At 35.2% G+C, this 17,383-nt stretch overlaps 1 protein-coding gene across 3 annotated transcripts in view; it reads right to left on the reverse strand.

The window, feature by feature from the left end:
- XRN1 (5'-3' exoribonuclease 1) overlaps positions 1–17,383 on the reverse strand; it is a 38,403-nt gene that overhangs the window by 3,330 nt on the left and 17,690 nt on the right. The window contains exons 21-43 of one of the 3 annotated variants that reach the window (XM_036388497.1): positions 16,861–17,023; positions 16,607–16,720; positions 16,029–16,127; positions 15,757–15,872; positions 14,752–14,898; positions 14,350–14,439; positions 13,240–13,375; positions 12,464–12,520; positions 11,712–11,844; positions 10,566–10,635; positions 9,293–9,518; positions 8,538–8,639; positions 7,793–7,888; positions 7,451–7,565; positions 6,834–6,898; positions 6,341–6,451; positions 5,865–5,987; positions 5,406–5,562; positions 4,915–5,090; positions 4,588–4,701; positions 4,390–4,507; positions 3,232–3,383; positions 22–3,030 (exon numbers count right to left, since the gene is read on the reverse strand). In XM_036388497.1, the coding sequence (XP_036244390.1) occupies positions 2,740–3,030; positions 3,232–3,383; positions 4,390–4,507; positions 4,588–4,701; positions 4,915–5,090; positions 5,406–5,562; positions 5,865–5,987; positions 6,341–6,451; positions 6,834–6,898; positions 7,451–7,565; positions 7,793–7,888; positions 8,538–8,639; positions 9,293–9,518; positions 10,566–10,635; positions 11,712–11,844; positions 12,464–12,520; positions 13,240–13,375; positions 14,350–14,439; positions 14,752–14,898; positions 15,757–15,872; positions 16,029–16,127; positions 16,607–16,720; positions 16,861–17,023 (2,971 nt within the window). In that variant the 3' untranslated portion in view covers positions 22–2,739. Of the gene's footprint in view, positions 1–21; positions 3,031–3,231; positions 3,384–4,389; positions 4,508–4,587; positions 4,702–4,914; positions 5,091–5,405; positions 5,563–5,864; positions 5,991–6,340; positions 6,452–6,833; positions 6,899–7,450; positions 7,566–7,792; positions 7,889–8,537; positions 8,640–9,292; positions 9,519–10,565; positions 10,636–11,711; positions 11,845–12,463; positions 12,521–13,239; positions 13,376–14,349; positions 14,440–14,751; positions 14,899–15,756; positions 15,873–16,028; positions 16,128–16,606; positions 16,721–16,860; positions 17,024–17,383 lie in introns of those variants that run through there. The other 2 variants (XM_036388496.1, XR_008508547.1) reach the window with 2 other exon arrangements.

Below are 17,383 nucleotides of genomic sequence, written 5' to 3' on the forward strand. Positions count from 1 at the left end.
AAATAAAACAGTGAAAATAGGTAATGTTTGTTGTTTCAATATTTAATCCAAGCAGACACAGACAGTTTATAAAATTACTCTATTGCATTAGAGTTCTATATAGCATTTAAGTTTTATGAATGTTTTTCCTTCAGTGTAGCATATATTCATATTCCAAAATATCTTTGCACAGTCTTTGTGCAACTACATGCTAAAAATCTGCAAATGCACACTTAACACTAAACAGCACAAAAAATACATTCTGTATCCATTCATATGCAAATTTAAAACATTTCACTTGGCAGATAAACAATGAAAAGTTATTTTAAAAAAATCAGAAACTACAAAAATGCGCACATAAAAGTCTTCCCTTTTGGATTTTTAGTAAAATACTGCTCTGTATAAGATCTAATGAAAAACTCCAGTGCTTAGAAAATACTTTATATCTATGAGAAAAAGAAATGCCTAAATTTATATCTGTATGAGCTAAACATTATGACCTTGTTAAAATACAATAATGAAATCAAAGGGGACATGGCAATGATCAATGCAGATGTCACATCTACCAGGACATGTAAAACTGTAATTAACTGGGCACCAGGCAGTCACTTTCATAGAATAGAAAAACTAAAAATTAGGGACTAATACAATATGCAGCAGTTACAGAATAAAGGGTTTAACCACCTAAATATACTACATATAGCAATTCCACTTGAAGAGGGAGCAGAAATCTTAGTCTGAAGTAGAATAATTAATAAGAATTGCTGTGTTCACTGGTACGTAAGAGTATAGCATCCTCCATAACTTCGTTTCTCAAAAATTGGCTGTACAGACACATCAAAATGCTCTGATGCAGAGTCTAACACAGCCTCATCTCTGTCACAGAAATTTTCAAATAGGTATTTTCTCTTTTGATCAGATCATTCAGATAGATACAGTGGACCAATTAAATGTCACATAACCACATGTAAAATATTGGCATGGCAGCATCATATCAGTCTCATGTTGCTAATAAGGGAAAAAAACCCCAAAAAAGACAACTTTCCCTTCATAGAATATGGCTTTAAACCTCTTGAGATTAGATGACTATAAAGATAACAACAAAGTCAATGTGATGTCAGACTATATGTAGACTATTCCACAAGTTTTGTGATAATAAGGAAAATAAAATTTCTTAATCTTGTTTTTACCTCTGTGATCCTTTTTATAGGGCTTGCTGCTATTCTACAAATACTGCTGAGCCAACAACTGTTTTGGAGAAATGAAAATTAAGGAACACTGTAACACAGTAATAATGTGAAACTTCATACTACACCAAGAAAGGGAGGCAAAAAAACATATGAAAGAAAGTCTATGGACTTGGAGACCCAGAATGAAACCAGTTCAGAAGCAACAAAATAAATCACTCAAGACTGCTTTACTTCTGGTTCCTGGGCCTTAGAGAAAAAATACTTCGTTTTCTAGAACAGATGAAAAATGAAATTTAATCGATGCCAGTAAGCAGCACCAACAGAGGTTTCAAATTTTTTCTTAGGATGAAGATTTTATATTAATGTCCATAAGATTGGTACATGTGGGTTAAAAAAGAATACCTCTGAGCCTTCTTTTTTTCCTATATGAACAAAGAATCCCATAGTTCTGTCCAAAAATTCAAGTCAGCTTTTTGTCTGAATATTCTTATGGAACCAACAGCAACACTTCCTGATAATTTAATTTTGCAACACAGAAATTCTCTCAAAAAACTAAAAAAATAAATATTAAAAGTCATTAGTAACAAAAAATAACCTATATAGAGAAGGGTTCAGGGCACAGACTATTAGAGAAAGAAATGGACTCTAAGTAAACATAACTTTGACAGCCATCCAGCAAAATGGGTTGTCTTTTTGTCTGGCCATTTTTATAGTTTAGAAAAAAAAATCAGGCTATCACAAGCATTTAGGAGGCTATGCACATCTGTATCAGATAACTTTGTTATTTTATCATCAGAAAACAAGTAAATTGGTAGATTAAAAAAAAGTTAAATGTACTTTACCAAAGGGATCTCTACTTTGCAAATGGTTTTTTTTTTTTTATTCAATACATCCTATAAATTAATCTCCTGGAACAGATTGTGCAAGAGCAACCAGTTTTGCCACTCCAATACCAGACACACAATAACACCTATGTTCTGAAAGCTGTAAAGCTGTTGCCCTCTAGTACAAAACCCAGCAGTTCCTACTTGGAGTGGATTTGGCAGTTTCTTTGTAGTCAGCTTTTAGTTACACTGATTCAACTCAAAAGGACTTGTAGTGCCAATATAAAAACTGCATTTAAATAATTTTTACTTTCTGTCTTATGACACTATTTAAAATCAAGCTAGAGTACAAAAGGTCATGCTAAACACTGTTAGATGCCCAACTTATTACTGTTCCACATCCCTCCCAAAAAGCACATCCAACCTGAGTTAAGGCTGCCACTGTTATTGCTGCTTACCCGATATTGTCTGTAAGCCACTGTTTAGAAACCTAGGCACAAGGGATGGTAGGCAACCCTAACTCAGGTTTTCCTGGCTTTTGCTAATTTAGGTGAAAATAAAACAAATTTTTAACATAATTTTTATGGTTTTAATGACAACCTGAAAACCATAGCAAATAAAATGTATTTCCTTCTATATTATACTTAAAGTGGCTAGTCTTTTTAATAGAGATTTCTGATTTTTTTAAATGAGAGAACATAACAGTGGGGAAAGAATTAAAGATAAAATACACCTAGCTACCAGATTTATTCTGAAGATTTTGGTGCGCCAAAATTGACAGCCAGTTTTCTTGGCTTTCGCTTGCTGGAAGTGTTTGGTGTTGATTTGTTATGAGGAACACTTGGAGTAGCCACATTGTCTTGAAATGAAACAGTGGACTGAGCAGCTTGAGGAGATTTTAAAGGAGCTGAAGAACTATCTTGCTGAATGTGGTCAGAAGACATTGGCTGTTCATTCTTTAGTGGTGCAGCTTGAGGGAAACTCTGAAACTCCTTGAGTTCAAAGTTTTTCTTGCTAGCAGCCCTTTTTTTAGTTACCTTTAAATTAAATAAATATTATTTAACAGAATGCATTCTCAAAAAACTGCAAATATTCCACTTTCAGAAAACATGCATACGTATCTTAACAATAATTTTCTAATACTAAGTACTACTTCACAATGGGGGTGTTGTTGTATTAATCTTGGAGTCACATTGTTTTACAAAAACACAACATTAAGACAAACCTGCTGCTCTTACCTGCAGAGGTATAAACTGGTTGTGAGAACCAACTGGTATAGTTCCTGCAAGAGACACATTTCCTGGGTAGGTGCCAGGATAATAATGCTTAGGCACTGGAGTACTCCAGGACACTGGACCAAACATGTGAGACGATGGAGCCATCATATTAGCTATGAAAACAAGAAACTTTGAGCTCTTTCCTCAAAAAACAAACAAAAAAACCAAACAAAAACCCCCAAACTTGCCAAAAGCCCAGGACTACTCCAACTACAGCTGTCTGCATGTTTCTTTCCAGCAAAGCCTCATATGCTTTATATTTACTTCAAAATAGCTAAGTATTTATGTATTATCAAAAGCTCCCAAACAAAGAGAACTACATCCAGATGACAACACAATTAAGAGCACTAAAGTCATGGTATCTGCATTCCAGAGTGCACATAATATGGGATCTCCACATCCTCAGCTGAGCCAACTGTATTAGCAGAAAGCTGCAAGTTTAGGCCATCATTTTGGAACACAGCAACAACAGACAAACCCCACGGAAAAGAGATGTAGCAGCTGCTGTATGAGTTTCTAGGATGCTACAGCAGTGCTGACTCATTAACTGCAAGCTGTGATGGGAACTTCAGTAAAATACAAACCAACTGGGAGCCAGAATACAAAAACAGCAGAGGGACTTTTAGCAGTTTTTGGGGAGTTACTCACCATGCTCATGTTTGGCAGCATACAAGTGTGATGTAGCACTTGAGTGAAAGTTGGTAATAGATGGATAAAAGCAGTAGTGCATGGAGAAACATTAACTAGACGGCATGGGGGGGAAAAGCCATGTAAAAGATCAAGGAGGCTATTTCTTACAAATTCTGGACTGGGACTATCTGCTTTCAAGTAATTACTGTTGTTTTGAAGGGAAAAAAATGGAAAAAGCACCTAAGACTGAATAGATCAATACATTCTTGAGGAAAAGAAATCATTAATAGAGATGATTCTTCATACTGAATGAATCTGCACATTGATGCAAAGAGGATCATGAACAGTTTTCAAAACTGGTCAGACATACAAGTACACACGAAGACCAGAAATGGGGCTTTCTGGAAAGCATTCATTTTCATATAAAGAACTACGATAATTAGAGGATATAGTGATATTATTTGAAATGTGTACTGGTCAAACACCTACCAGGGGGCTGTGCAAATACTGGAGGAATTGATCCAGGTGGTACAGGAACTCCTAGTGGCTGGTAATTTGGAAACACTGCTGGAGGTGGAGGCGAAGCAAAGTTTACTCCTATAGAACCCTAGGAAGAAGGACACAGAGGTTTACCAACAGATGCAGTGCACAGAGACAAAGATTTTAAGAGATTTTTCCCATCCTCACCAAGCGCTGTAAAGCAAAAAGCGCAGCTTTTTCCTTTGCCTCAGCCTCGGAATGACACTGCGGGCCGTGAACCAACAAACCATTGGACAGCTTTATGTGGCAAACTGTCATGGTCTAGAGAAAAGAGAGAAGACTTTTGAGGCCATTTGTATTGCTGACCAACTGTGAGACAGAAACAGAGATTTGTTTGTTTGTTTGTTTTCAAAATAGGAACAAAGGGAGCTAAGGTTTATTTTCAGATAGATTTCAGTGGTCAGTCCAAATTTTTAATATAGAACAGCTGATAGAAAACTGAGAACTTGTACTTTTGCAGAAAAACCACTTTACCTGTGGTGTTTTTAGGAAAGAGAAATCTGGTTGCGACATTCCAAGAAGAGAACAAATACGAGAAAGCTCAGAAACAGTAGACAGTGCAGGCTGTGGACAAGGGAAAGGGTGACCTCCAGTTTCTGTTGCTGGTGTGTTCTGGGGCCCTCCAGGGTTATGCTTGTTCATATAAGCAGCTGACAAAAAGGGAAAAAAAAAAAAGAAAAAAGCTGTATTACAATTATTTCCTTCACTAAAAGGAAGGCAACTTGATTATTAGCAAAAAAAAAAAAAAAAAAAAAAAAGCTTATTTGATTTTTCCCTGGTATTTTCATATTGTTTAATAAAAACCAAGGGACTACAGCTGAAGAGAGTTTTTGATCCAAATAGAGAAGTAGAACTAAGAAAACATGGAAATTTTATTACTGTATTTTGATAAACAGTACCCTGCTGAAACTGTGTTCTAAAATGTCACTACAAGGTGAAGCTCTTGAGCTGATGGTTACACATACCCATTTTTTTGGTTGGTCTGTATTGCACAGCAGTTCCATGGCAATCCTGTCTGCTAGAGGGAGCAGGAACATCATTAACTTGTGATTTCACTTCATTCTTTGTTTGCAGGTCTGAGCCATCTATCTTCAAAATCTCTTTCAGCATCTGTGTTCCTTTCTTTAAAAAAAAAATAAACCACTCAGGAACACGCTGGCATCCAGACAACATGACCTTCTTAACACTGATTATCATAACTGGCAAGAGAATCTTTTTATTTTCCAATCAGTTATATTTTATCAAAGCAAAGGTAACAGCATCTTAGCATAAACAAAGGTGTTCGCTATTTTTCTTTGAGAATAGCTAATTAAATACATTTTAAAAAGCAGTATGAGGTTTCCTGGAGATTCTTTAAATAGGAGCACTGATGCTAAGACAGCAGATGCTAAACTGCAATGTAATGATTCCTGCAATATACAGACCATAGCAAATGACTGTGGTGACAGATGTTCCTCGTTTGTAGCTCTTCCTTCCTTGGAATAAATCTGCACTTCATTTTCTTTGGGAATTTTCAAAGAAGCCAGAAGCCTTTCCAGTTCATTGTCCTTCTTAAATTAAAGAAGAAAAAAGGTACATCAACTAATTGTATTTACAAGCAGATGCAAGAGGAAGGGGTATCAGTCTGAGGTTCATTTTATTCTCATTCAGATTTTTCCTCTCTTAGGTTGGGCAGGTCACAGTTATGTCTATTCAGAGTGTGAACAGATATCCAGAGACTGCATCAAGTTCTGCATATTAAAATTGATAGAATTGATTTAAAGATCAATTGAAGTTACACAGGTTTGCTGTATTTTTAAACATGAATTTGCACACAAGTAACCAGGAACAATTGGAACAAAATGGACTGGAAACTGAAGTTACTCAAAGAGCACAAGACAGTCAACTCCTTAGATCCTACCTTTCCACCTGTGCAAGGACCATCAACTGCAGCCTTCTGAACTAAAGGCATGTTGGGACTTCCATTCCTCTTCAAAAGTTTGACATTGTACTTATTCACACCTGCAAAATTCTGAAATAAATTGCAGCCATTATTACTGAATACTCTATTACTCATTATAACACAATCATATGAGAAATGCAGCTGCAAAGAGCTTTCACAAGCTAATATTCTTAGAGGATTTCATCTTATTGAACACCTAGTATTTGTGTTTTCCCATTACAGCATAGCTTTTAGAATCTAAAACAAATACTAAAGTTGTTTGGTATCATCATACGTTTTATGCACTTTCTCTCATATTCTGTCTATAAACCTCTAATAAAAATAAATCCAAAATAAATTTGCTGACTAAAAGAATCAACTAAGATGACAATTAAAGACAAATCTGTAACATGATAAATCACATCAAGAGTAAAATTAAAATAATAGATTAACTCAGTACAGACAAAATTACCTGTTGGTTTGATATTTTACTATGTGGTTGACTTTCACCTCTTGTAGTTTTGGAGTCTTCTTTAACTACAAAAGAATGCATTATTTTGAAATGCTCTTAAAACAGTAATAGTCAAGACTCAAAACAATTAGTAACTCCATACAAATACACAGAGTTGCATTAGTATGAATGGTTTTATCAAATGTTTAATTTTTGCTTCATAGGTCATTTGGTGTATGCTTTTCTTCTAGGATAGAATAAAATGAAGTATATCCAGTAGTATATCTAATTTTCTATTCTACAAATACGGTCACAAGCAGATTTTCAAAGACACGTATGGTTTTTTGTTTGGTTTTTATATTAGATGGGTGGCAAGTCAGCAGAACACAGAACAATTTACCTAAAAGGTTTGGGATTACGTGTGGAACAATCTAATATATAGGGGACTTGTTACTGTCAAATAATGTCCCACCAGGGACATTATTTGACAATAACAAGTGCAAAGTAGTGTTTATAAAACTAACATAAATTATTTCCTGTCAGTAACCACAAAAAACCAAAAAGCTCTCAGACATTTCAATGAATGTCAGACAAAGCAAGTAGTTCCCCTAAACAGAGTTTCTAATAATAGTACTTACATTTTTTATAAGGCTCCTGTTTTCTTTGCTGACATTTAAAGCTGCCGTCATTGAAGCCTGGTTTATAAAACTGATGGCCAGTTCCCAGCTTGATTTCCTGAGGTAGAACTGCACCCTAGGGTTTCAAACATCAAAGCTTAACCAGAAAACTGGGTATCTGCTATTTACATAGTAGTGCCCTATGATTACCCCTTTCCAGAGCCATGCATACTCCATGTAACACCACTTGCATCCAGAGGATTTATTTGTAACATGAAATTTTCTGATACAATGAACCAATGTATGAAATTAAGTACCTTCATATTTTGAATGCAGAGATCTGTTAAAAGTTTCTATACAAACCTTCTCATGCATGTTTTGTTGAATGTGATGAGACTTCCCAGAACTCTGCAATGACTGCCATATGCTGGAGAATTCATCGTCTTGCTTACTCTGTGCCTGATAAAATAAAAAAACAAGACCCCAGACAAACTCAGCAGCGACAAATTCAACTTTTGAACAGCTAAGTATATACCAAGACATTCTGGAAATGGTAAGGTTCAAGTTTAACAGTCCTCAAATGACAGATATTTTCATACTGACACTAGTGCAAGTTTCCAGTAATTAATTACGAAACAAGCTGTGGTAGTGGATTGCAGTTACAATTTTTACCAAGAATCATTACTAAAGTGAAATGAGGTTAGTTTGATGATTAAGTATAAAGAAACTCAGGTAACGGTTCAGAATGGTTTCAAAAGCATGCTTTCATACTGGGAGTATTCTGGGATTGTATTATTATGATTTATTTTGTAAGACCTTCCCAGCAAGGTTCAATTACTTCATTATATTACAGGTGTGTTATCGCAGAACTGAAGCCCAGCTATGCAAAAAAACACTTTAAAAAATCTAATATCTAAACAAGGATAACACAGGATATTATATTCATTCAAGAACTGAGAGCATTTCTGCTCCAGTCTGTATCTGAACTACAACATCTGATGTACTAAAACAAAGCAATTTATTAATCATGAGAAAATGACACCCACCCTGAACAGAGGGCCAAAACAGAGACATTTGGGTCCGATACTAAATGAATCCGAACACTCACTTTATTTTTCTGATTGCCACTCAGAAATGATCCTTTCTGGGGTGAGTTAGAGTTGCCCTGATTTTCAGCCCTGAGATTGTAATGCTGTCTTCCATTCAGTTGCTAAATCATTGAGAGAGAAAAAAAAAAACCAGAAGTGTTTCATTGTCCTACATTTTCTTTTGGAAAGTACTTTTTCTTGTGCAGACTGAAAAACATGAGATAACTGTTTTCAAACACACCTACAGCAACATGAAGTTACTAATTAAGGCAAGTTTCTTTAAAGAAGCCTCTTGTTAAAAAAATAGTGTCATTATACCACAAATAAACTCAATTTAAAACTTTTAATTTTTCCTCCTTTATTGTAGTTTCAAAGTAGATTATAACCAAGAAGCAAAACTGATAGGGAAATCATGTCTTCCTTTTCTATGCATGGACAAACAGCCTATAAAGAAGCATTAAGTGGATCAAAGCTTTAAGGAAATTGCATCTCTGTCCAAACACACTATCTGACATCAAATAGTGTGTCACTGCTCCAAACTAAGGATCTGTCTCTCAGAAAAGCAACTGGAGTTACTCAGAGCAAAATCACTGTCAATAAGGAAATTTTAGTCCTTTTCATTATTAGATTAATTCATTTCTCCAGCATAAAAATTATTCTACTTCTAATATATTGACATAAAAACTACATTTAGTTTGGACCAATGAAGATAACCATGTCAATATTTCAGATCCTAGGGAAACACATTTTTGTACAAATGCGAGAAAAGTCTTACTTGAGTAGGAACAAAAAGGGAACGAGGAGAATGGTTGAGGCCTCCCAGATGCACTTTTTGTGAGCATACAGATGACAGATCAGATGCATATGAGTTGTAGTTATTCACTGCTGGCTGAGGTTTAACTATGGCCATCAGCTTTTGATTTCCCATTTCTGACCGACTACCATGAGACAGGTTAATTAAGGCACTTGAGGGCAGGCGATAACCTCTGGCAGGTGAGCACCTTGAGAAAAGAATTCCATAGCTGTTTCATGCACTTTCATTGTTGCCAAAAGACAATGACTCAAGTTTAAACAACAGAAGCTGAAAACTATGCAATATTGAAATCTAGTAGCATTGCAGACAACCTGAAACCCATAGCTCCCCTTTGCCCTCTGGCTGTCAAACAGTAATTAGCACTACTCTCAGTTTATATTGTACCTTTCAGTGCCGAGCTTAAAGAAATTTTTAAGATGAGTGAATTGTTATAGCACAGTTCTGTAGTAAATATTTCTGTAAAAGAACCAGAAAACAATATTCTTTTATTTTTCAGAAATGAAAACTGAAGTTTCAGGTTCAGTAGCAGAATTACAAATTGAAGTTAAGCAGCATTTCTGAACACTGAGTATTATCTGTGTTACAGGACATGCAAGGGCTATGATTGCTGAATGCACGTAGGAGGGAAGCATTTCCTCTAACTTCCATCATTGAAATCTTAGGTAAGAACAGTAAAATGAAGCCTGCTGGGTATATCTGAGCACTTAAAAGTTTAGGTGTTTACTTCAATACAGAAGAGTTGTTATCACACTTCCAAAAACAAAAGCAGCTCCACCTCCTGAAAAACAGTTCAGGTTTGTAATGGTAGGAATTTAGTGTCTAAGTATCAACTATTGAGTTCAGAGTCCCTCCGTCAGAGGAACCGACGCCCTCAGCCTGGTTTTTAATCTACATGTCGAATACATACTGGTAAGAACCTATTTTCTACATACTTGTTTAGAAAGACATCTGAATCTAGTGCTTTATTCTGCTGGTTCATATTTGCTTTCTGCAAGTCAGAAGTTTATACACCAAAAAAGCCTATAGAGCATTACCACAATATAACACGCTTCACAAAAAATTATCACTACTCAAAGAGAATCAAAAAACCACAAAAGAAATAAAAACCGACCAACACTGCCAAGAAATAAAGTTTCAAGAAGAGGCATTAAAAATACTCAACCAAACCGAAGCCAACAATTCCATGCCATCTATGCCAATAGCATGAATTGACTCCGAACTCCGCCACACAAACCTGATAGTGAGGCCTCCAAGGAATTCTTCATCAAACAAAACTTCAAAGAGCACATCTGTTTCCCTAGTAGCTAGAGAAAACAAAGTACAACATCATCCTATACAGTTACATCCATCTATATTATGTAAATATCTATCTATACTTGTTATACAATAAATAATGAAAAGACTAAAAATGAACAACAGACCCCCAAATAATTTTATTAACAGGAATTTGGAAATGCTTCTAAAGGTCTCACATATGTCTGCCTCTAAGATACAGTTTGCACAGTAATGTACCATGCATTACACCTTAGCAATGTGCATTACAGAACTGCAGTTTAGAGCACTATGCCACACTTGTCAGAAACAGGCAGAAAGAGATGCGAGCCACTTCTACATTCAGGCAATCAGAAACTAACAGCTTTAATGCTAAATTCTTGCATAATGATAGACTAATACACCTTCAAAATTACAGTAGTATTTAAGAATTATGGAGAAAAGAATATTTCTTTAAAAAACTGCACTCAGTCTCTTTGAGATTCTGTTAGATGCAAACTGAATGACAAAGCAGCTACTGAAATGGCAGGTAAGAAAACCATTTGTAATACTCCATCTCAAACTGCTACACTGTGGGGCTCAATAAATCCTTCTTAAAATAGATTTATGGTTAATCTTCTTGTCAAACAAGATATAAATCTATGCCAATTAATGAAAATGGAATATTACAGAATAAAAATACAAATTCAAAGTAATACTATTTAAGACAAATCATACTTGATAAAGCCTTATGTTTAATGTAAGCATTAAGGCTAATTCTTGGTTTTAGGTCTACTCCACTTAACTTTGGCTATATTTTCCCATTACTTCATTTTCTGATCTGCCTTCCTCATATTAAGAAGAAACAAAGAGTAATTTCTAATTCATATAGGAAGGATCATAGGGTAAGTAATTTCTTTTTCAAATAACAGCTGTGTAACACATGAAATTAAAACAGAAGGTAGGTTTTATTCAAAACAATAAATATGTTATTAACAGGTTCAAGTTGCATATGCTTCATAGCAAGAAATATGTGCATTCACAACATTACATAAAACACTATCCTGAATCCTGCTTTCATAGTCCTAGCTGAGCTGTTATGTAGTTATAATCATAAAGAAAATATTACCTCCTTTAATTCCGATGATGGTGCCTCGTAGACCAACAGGAACAGAAAAGTTCTCTCTGACATTGACAACACGGTCAAACAGCCTGTACTCTGCATCTCGATCTGGAACAACCCCCCTCTGCTGCTCTAATGGCTGACAATAACCAAGAGACTGTGTTAATGTATGCAAAACAATCAGAATTACAATAAAAATGCATTTATAACAGTATCTGATGCACACTATAAAGTAAACTTTCTGGGGGAAAAATACCTAGAACAAAGCAAACTTTTCTTTTTTTCCTCTTGCAACTCTTACTACTACTTCTGCCTGAAAATGTGTTGTACACCAGCTGATCAAGAGGATCAATTGAGACAGAACTAAAACATCACATGTAACCTGCCTGTACCAGTAACATGGGCAAGAGGAATAGTTGGTCTTATGTGAAGAACTGAAGAAAAATTAAAACATGGGAAAAGAGACAGCAGAAAGCACATTTTATTTTACCTTCATTATAGAGCCAGTAAAAACTGCAGAAGTATAAAGGGCAGGAGGTAGAAAAAACCTTTAATTCAATGCCTGACATAACAGAGTTTAATTACAAGAAATTCTCTCTCCTTGTAGACACAGACTGCTGTTTCCAAAATTATTTTCTAGAAGGCATAACAATGTTTCCTTTCATCAATACTGTCATAAAATTCTATTCTCCTTAAGTTGGTAAGCATAAATATGATCTGGAGAACTTAAATCCCCCCAACCCATTAATATCACTTACTCTGTACAGCAAATGGGGTTTCACAGTTACTCGCACCTTCTTGTTGCTCTTCCTCTGCTAAAGGAAAGGAACAGAAAGTCTTTACAAACCAGTGTAGAACAAGCACTGGAATATGTAAAACAAAACTCCTGATAAGATCATGTAGAATTCTTTAGTTTCTTTTAGATAATGGTATAGAGCTTTAACGAAGTCTTTAGAATAATTCTAGTTTTTAAAACATGCTGGATTCCACACCAAACTATTAGTTATCTAATTACAGATTTCACACCAATTTTCTAAGATGTCTTTGCAAGTTATTTCAAAAAACATCAGCCCATGATTTAATTTAGTTTTGTCCTTAGCTTTTACTTTAGTAATTTCCTTGTCCACTTTTTTCATCTTCTGGTCTGCAGAAAATAGCTTTCTAATTTTCTGCAGACCAAAGAGAAACTGCAAGGGAAGAACAGCTGGGATTTCAAATAAAAAGACCACTTTAGTATTTTTCAATATATACTAATACCTGTTCCTTTACAAAACCACCAAAAGTTACAGCTCAGAGTATGTCCCACTGCTGATAAATCACCCCTAAAAGAGTGAATTTCTTACAAAGATTAATAATGAGCTCTTCTGAATTTCTGGGATAATATTACAAATCCAGATTTTTCATTATATTCCGTGTCCTTTTTCTTTGGAATGGCAAGTAATCTTCAATTGTCTTATTTAAATTCAAGAACTTCAAATATAACAAGCACTGCTTTTTGGCCCACCCCTGCTCACAATGATACCAAGCTGTGTACCTTGCATTTCTCTACTTCTTCTTCAATTTTCTCAACAATGGCTGCATCCAAAATTTGCAAGTCACAGGATGAGCGAGACAAAGCAGACACAGGATGTGCTTTTAACCAGGCAACAATTTCTTGCACTTTCTCAGCTCTGAATAAAAAATGGCATGAATGAAAGCTTTTAGCTGCATGAACCAGGCATTTTACTGTGCTCCCTAATTTAATCAGTCAAGTATTATCATACAGGCACACTGATTGTATATATTCATAAAGTAATGGGATCTAAAGGTTCTGTATGACTTCAGAGAAGTCAGAATTACACAATACTGTTTCAAAACTATAACAAAGTTTTGTTTCAGGAAAAAAAAAATTAAATTAATTAAAAGTATTCAGCAAATTAAGTTTGCATCCAACCAACAAACTGTGTCCAGATGTGATTACTGGTTCTGTGACCAGCTGTTTCTCACAACACAGGAAGAAAGAACTTCACAGGGGAAGACACTCTGGAAAAATGGAGAAAAAATCTGAGATTCTTCTACAAGAGGAGTCCCACGCTGGTGTATCACAACGTAAGAGTCCTGTAGATTTACTACCTGAAACCCATGGATTGGGTTTATTGCCTAATAACTAAAGCTTTTTCAAGTTACCATACTGTGTCTGGAGCCAAGGTTGCTACTTTTCTTCCATGTAAATGTGCACTAAAATGTGCTAATACTTCAATACTTCACTAAAAGTGTGCAAAATACTTCCCACACGGATTTATTTTTCAAATTCCAAGTGATTTTAGACAATTACCACAATTACTGGTTATTTTAAAAAAATATTTATGACTTGTCATAGCTATGCTTACTGTAGGCTAGTTTAAAAGCAAGAATTATGAAATAGCCACTGAAAATTATATTTCTCATTTACTGGACTTGAGGCTGAAGTCTGGCAGAAACTTGGACTCCATGACTGAAAAGTACAGCATTCAGATAATGTTTTCAGCCATCAATGAACAATCAGGCTGCTGGAGGAACAGCAAGGTTTCAGTTACACAGCAGCCAGTGCACAATCATGACCAATTTCACAACTGCTAGTCTTTATTCTCCTTATTGCAGAAGAGAGATAAGGATCATGGCTTACCCATTCTCATCCTCTCCTGGCCAAATGTCATCTTCGTAGCAGATATCTTCCTGGCTGTTCTTGGCTACATAATTAAATAGTTCAGGCACCCTAAAAACCCCCAAACATATGGAAGAGAACTTTAGTTTCACATCAGCATAGATCACAAAAAAGCCCCATCAAAATTAAGTCTGTTGGGCTTCAGAAGTTGTGAAGCCATGTTGGGTTATTTTTTACCTAATTTAGTATCATACTGCTAATTTTCCAAAGGCAACTGCTAACACAATTACTCTATCCCAAAATAGAACACTGGAATAAAAGAAACAAACTCATCGTTCTTAGAAGATCTGTGACCAGAGGACAAATCCCTACAATTGATACAAAAGTGGGTTATTTGGATGAAGCTCATATCCAATAATTTACCTTTCTAAATACTCAGCAAGTAGTTGTTCTACTGCAGAAGAATACATCCATTCATTTCCAACTTTCTTAGTATAGCCAGGAACTTCTTCATTTTTCTTATTGAACTTCAGGTTTAGCCCCACATTTGCTTTGTGATCACCATGAGGACTGGAAAGAAGAAAAAGTTCATTAACTTGCAATATGTGTGTGTATTTACATACATTTAAAAAACCCTCATAAACATACATTCAAGGCCTTAAACCACAGAAAAATTAAATTAATTGTATTGTTTACTTGTTGACATTGTGTCAGCTGTAAATGTCACAGGCCAAAAGCTGTGCTATGCTAGCGGTCTGCCTGTGTGCCTACACTTCATTGCAGAGGAGGGTAGGAAATATTTTACATTTCTTTCTTAATTGACATCTAATCAACAACAATCAACCTGGCATTTCCCAAGGTGCAGAAGGATGCCCTTGAACAATCCATCAGGAAGAAATATACACATTAGATCACAAGAAGATGCTCAGGCATCCATCAACCCTATCTTTACAAAGGAAGCACAATTTGACATTCACAGGACTACATGGATTGCCTCCCTTATGTATTTTAAGCAGTCTTAACTAGTTCTGAAAAGAAGCTAAAAGTGAAATTAATCTCCTTTTATAGTGGCAGTAATAAGTACAATGAAATTAGATCCTGATTCCGCTTTTTCATTCTCAGTATGGCAAAGTCAGTTTAAACTCCAAATTCACTTTTGCAAATGGCTAACCAGGAAAGTAAATTTTATGTCTGTCTACAATATGAAAGCAAACAGAACTATCCAGTAAACAAAAAATTAAACATGCTTCTGATAGAAAAAAACTACTGCATATCAACTTAGTTTACAGCAAATATACTTTAAAGAAAGCTTCAAATCACAAGAGTGTGCACTTGATAAAAACAGCACTTAAACACAGCAAAAATTCTGTAGAGTTATAGTAGAATTTAGAAGCTTCTCTACAGTCAACATTCACAAAAAGAACTTACTTCTTCTTGGATCCTCTTCCAATAAAGATACTCCCTGTAAATCTGGAGACAAGATATCCACTTACTCCAAGACGGCTGGCCAAAATATATGCAGGATTGTATTTCACAGAATATTTCTTTAAAACAAACAAACAAAACATAATGGCAATGTCTAAAGAAGTTTTTATACAAATGCAAATGAATTATATGGAAACATCTCTGAAAGACATTTACCATTGCAAAATCTATCAGATACATTGTTTAAGCTTTTACTAGAAAAGCAGAACACTCACATGCTGGTTCTGTATTAAAGTATCAAGCTGGGGTTCACATGGAATATTAAAAACTACCCGGATTCTGCCTTCTGGGATCACATCATGTGAATCATGAACCTTGGAGAGAAACACAACAGGTTACAAGTGCTAGAAAAGTGCTATTTAAAACCAGCAGCCTTTGGATAACACACCTCATGTTCTACTTTATCAACAATTTTGCTGCAGTAGGCACAGAGATGCTTTGGGATTCATCACCTTGCCTTGACCTGTACCTTGCTTCCTCATAGAGCCAATCAGTCAGCATTAAACTAAAGGAATTCATGACTGAAAATAACACAAATGGGAACTTTATGTATTATCCCAAAGAACTAATAAAAATCATCCTGCATTCAAGTTCTGCTTCTTCCTCTTACATAAGCAAGAAGAACAGGGAAAACACAAGATCCCTCTGTTGCTCAGACTAAACCACCAGGGAATCCTAGATTAAAAATTTCAGCTAGCAAATGGCCACTACTGTCACACAACATCTTAGATTATTTTAGGTTTACAAAAAGAAAAAATCTACAGGGAAAAATTATGAAATTACTGGAACTAACTTCTCCCATGCAGCCATAGTAAGGAGATCCCAGCATGAAGGCTGTACTTCCAGGAGGAAACAAATCATCCAAAGTTTTGATGCTTGAAAAACGAGAGTCAAAGGCTTTGATATCCTGCATGAAAGAGACAACAGTGGTGATCTTAAATATCATTCAGTTCCAGTAGAGTAATTACAAAGTTTATATAAATGACAGTTTAAAACATAGTCTGAGTCTGAAATAATTCAGAGATTGTACTGAACTTGTATATTTACCTTGACAACTGTTTGGTAAACAAAAGGAAGAACTTGTTTAGACCACTGCTTCTCCAAATAAACTTCTCCATTTTGGTTTAGTTGATATCTATTACCAGTGAGTAACTGAGCATATACAACTACTGAAGTTTCATGGATAATTATTCCTTTCCTTCTCTGGTACCTGAACACAAAGCAGAACATTTAGCTTGATTACAATAAACAGAACTAAACCAAGAGGGTAGAATAAATTTATTGAAGTAAAATTAAATAAAATAAAAAACCCTCTTTGAAAGAGAATTTTAATAGTTTTCTTATTTTACAAAAAATACCCAGAATAAATGGCTTAGCCAGTTGTTTACCTGCTGTTGCACAGCCATCACTACAGAGCTCAGAGTATTAATTTAAGCACATTTAATCTTTACAGTGGAAGGGTTAGGAGTAATTAAATCAGTTGACTCAAATGACAGATAATGAAATTCCAAACTAGTGCCAGATTGATTTTTTACCTTTTTGCTTTCATATATTCTCTATAATCCTTACA

This window comes from Molothrus ater, chromosome 10 (genome assembly GCF_012460135.2).
Source record: "Molothrus ater isolate BHLD 08-10-18 breed brown headed cowbird chromosome 10, BPBGC_Mater_1.1, whole genome shotgun sequence".
Taxonomy (NCBI): domain Eukaryota; kingdom Metazoa; phylum Chordata; class Aves; order Passeriformes; family Icteridae; genus Molothrus; species Molothrus ater.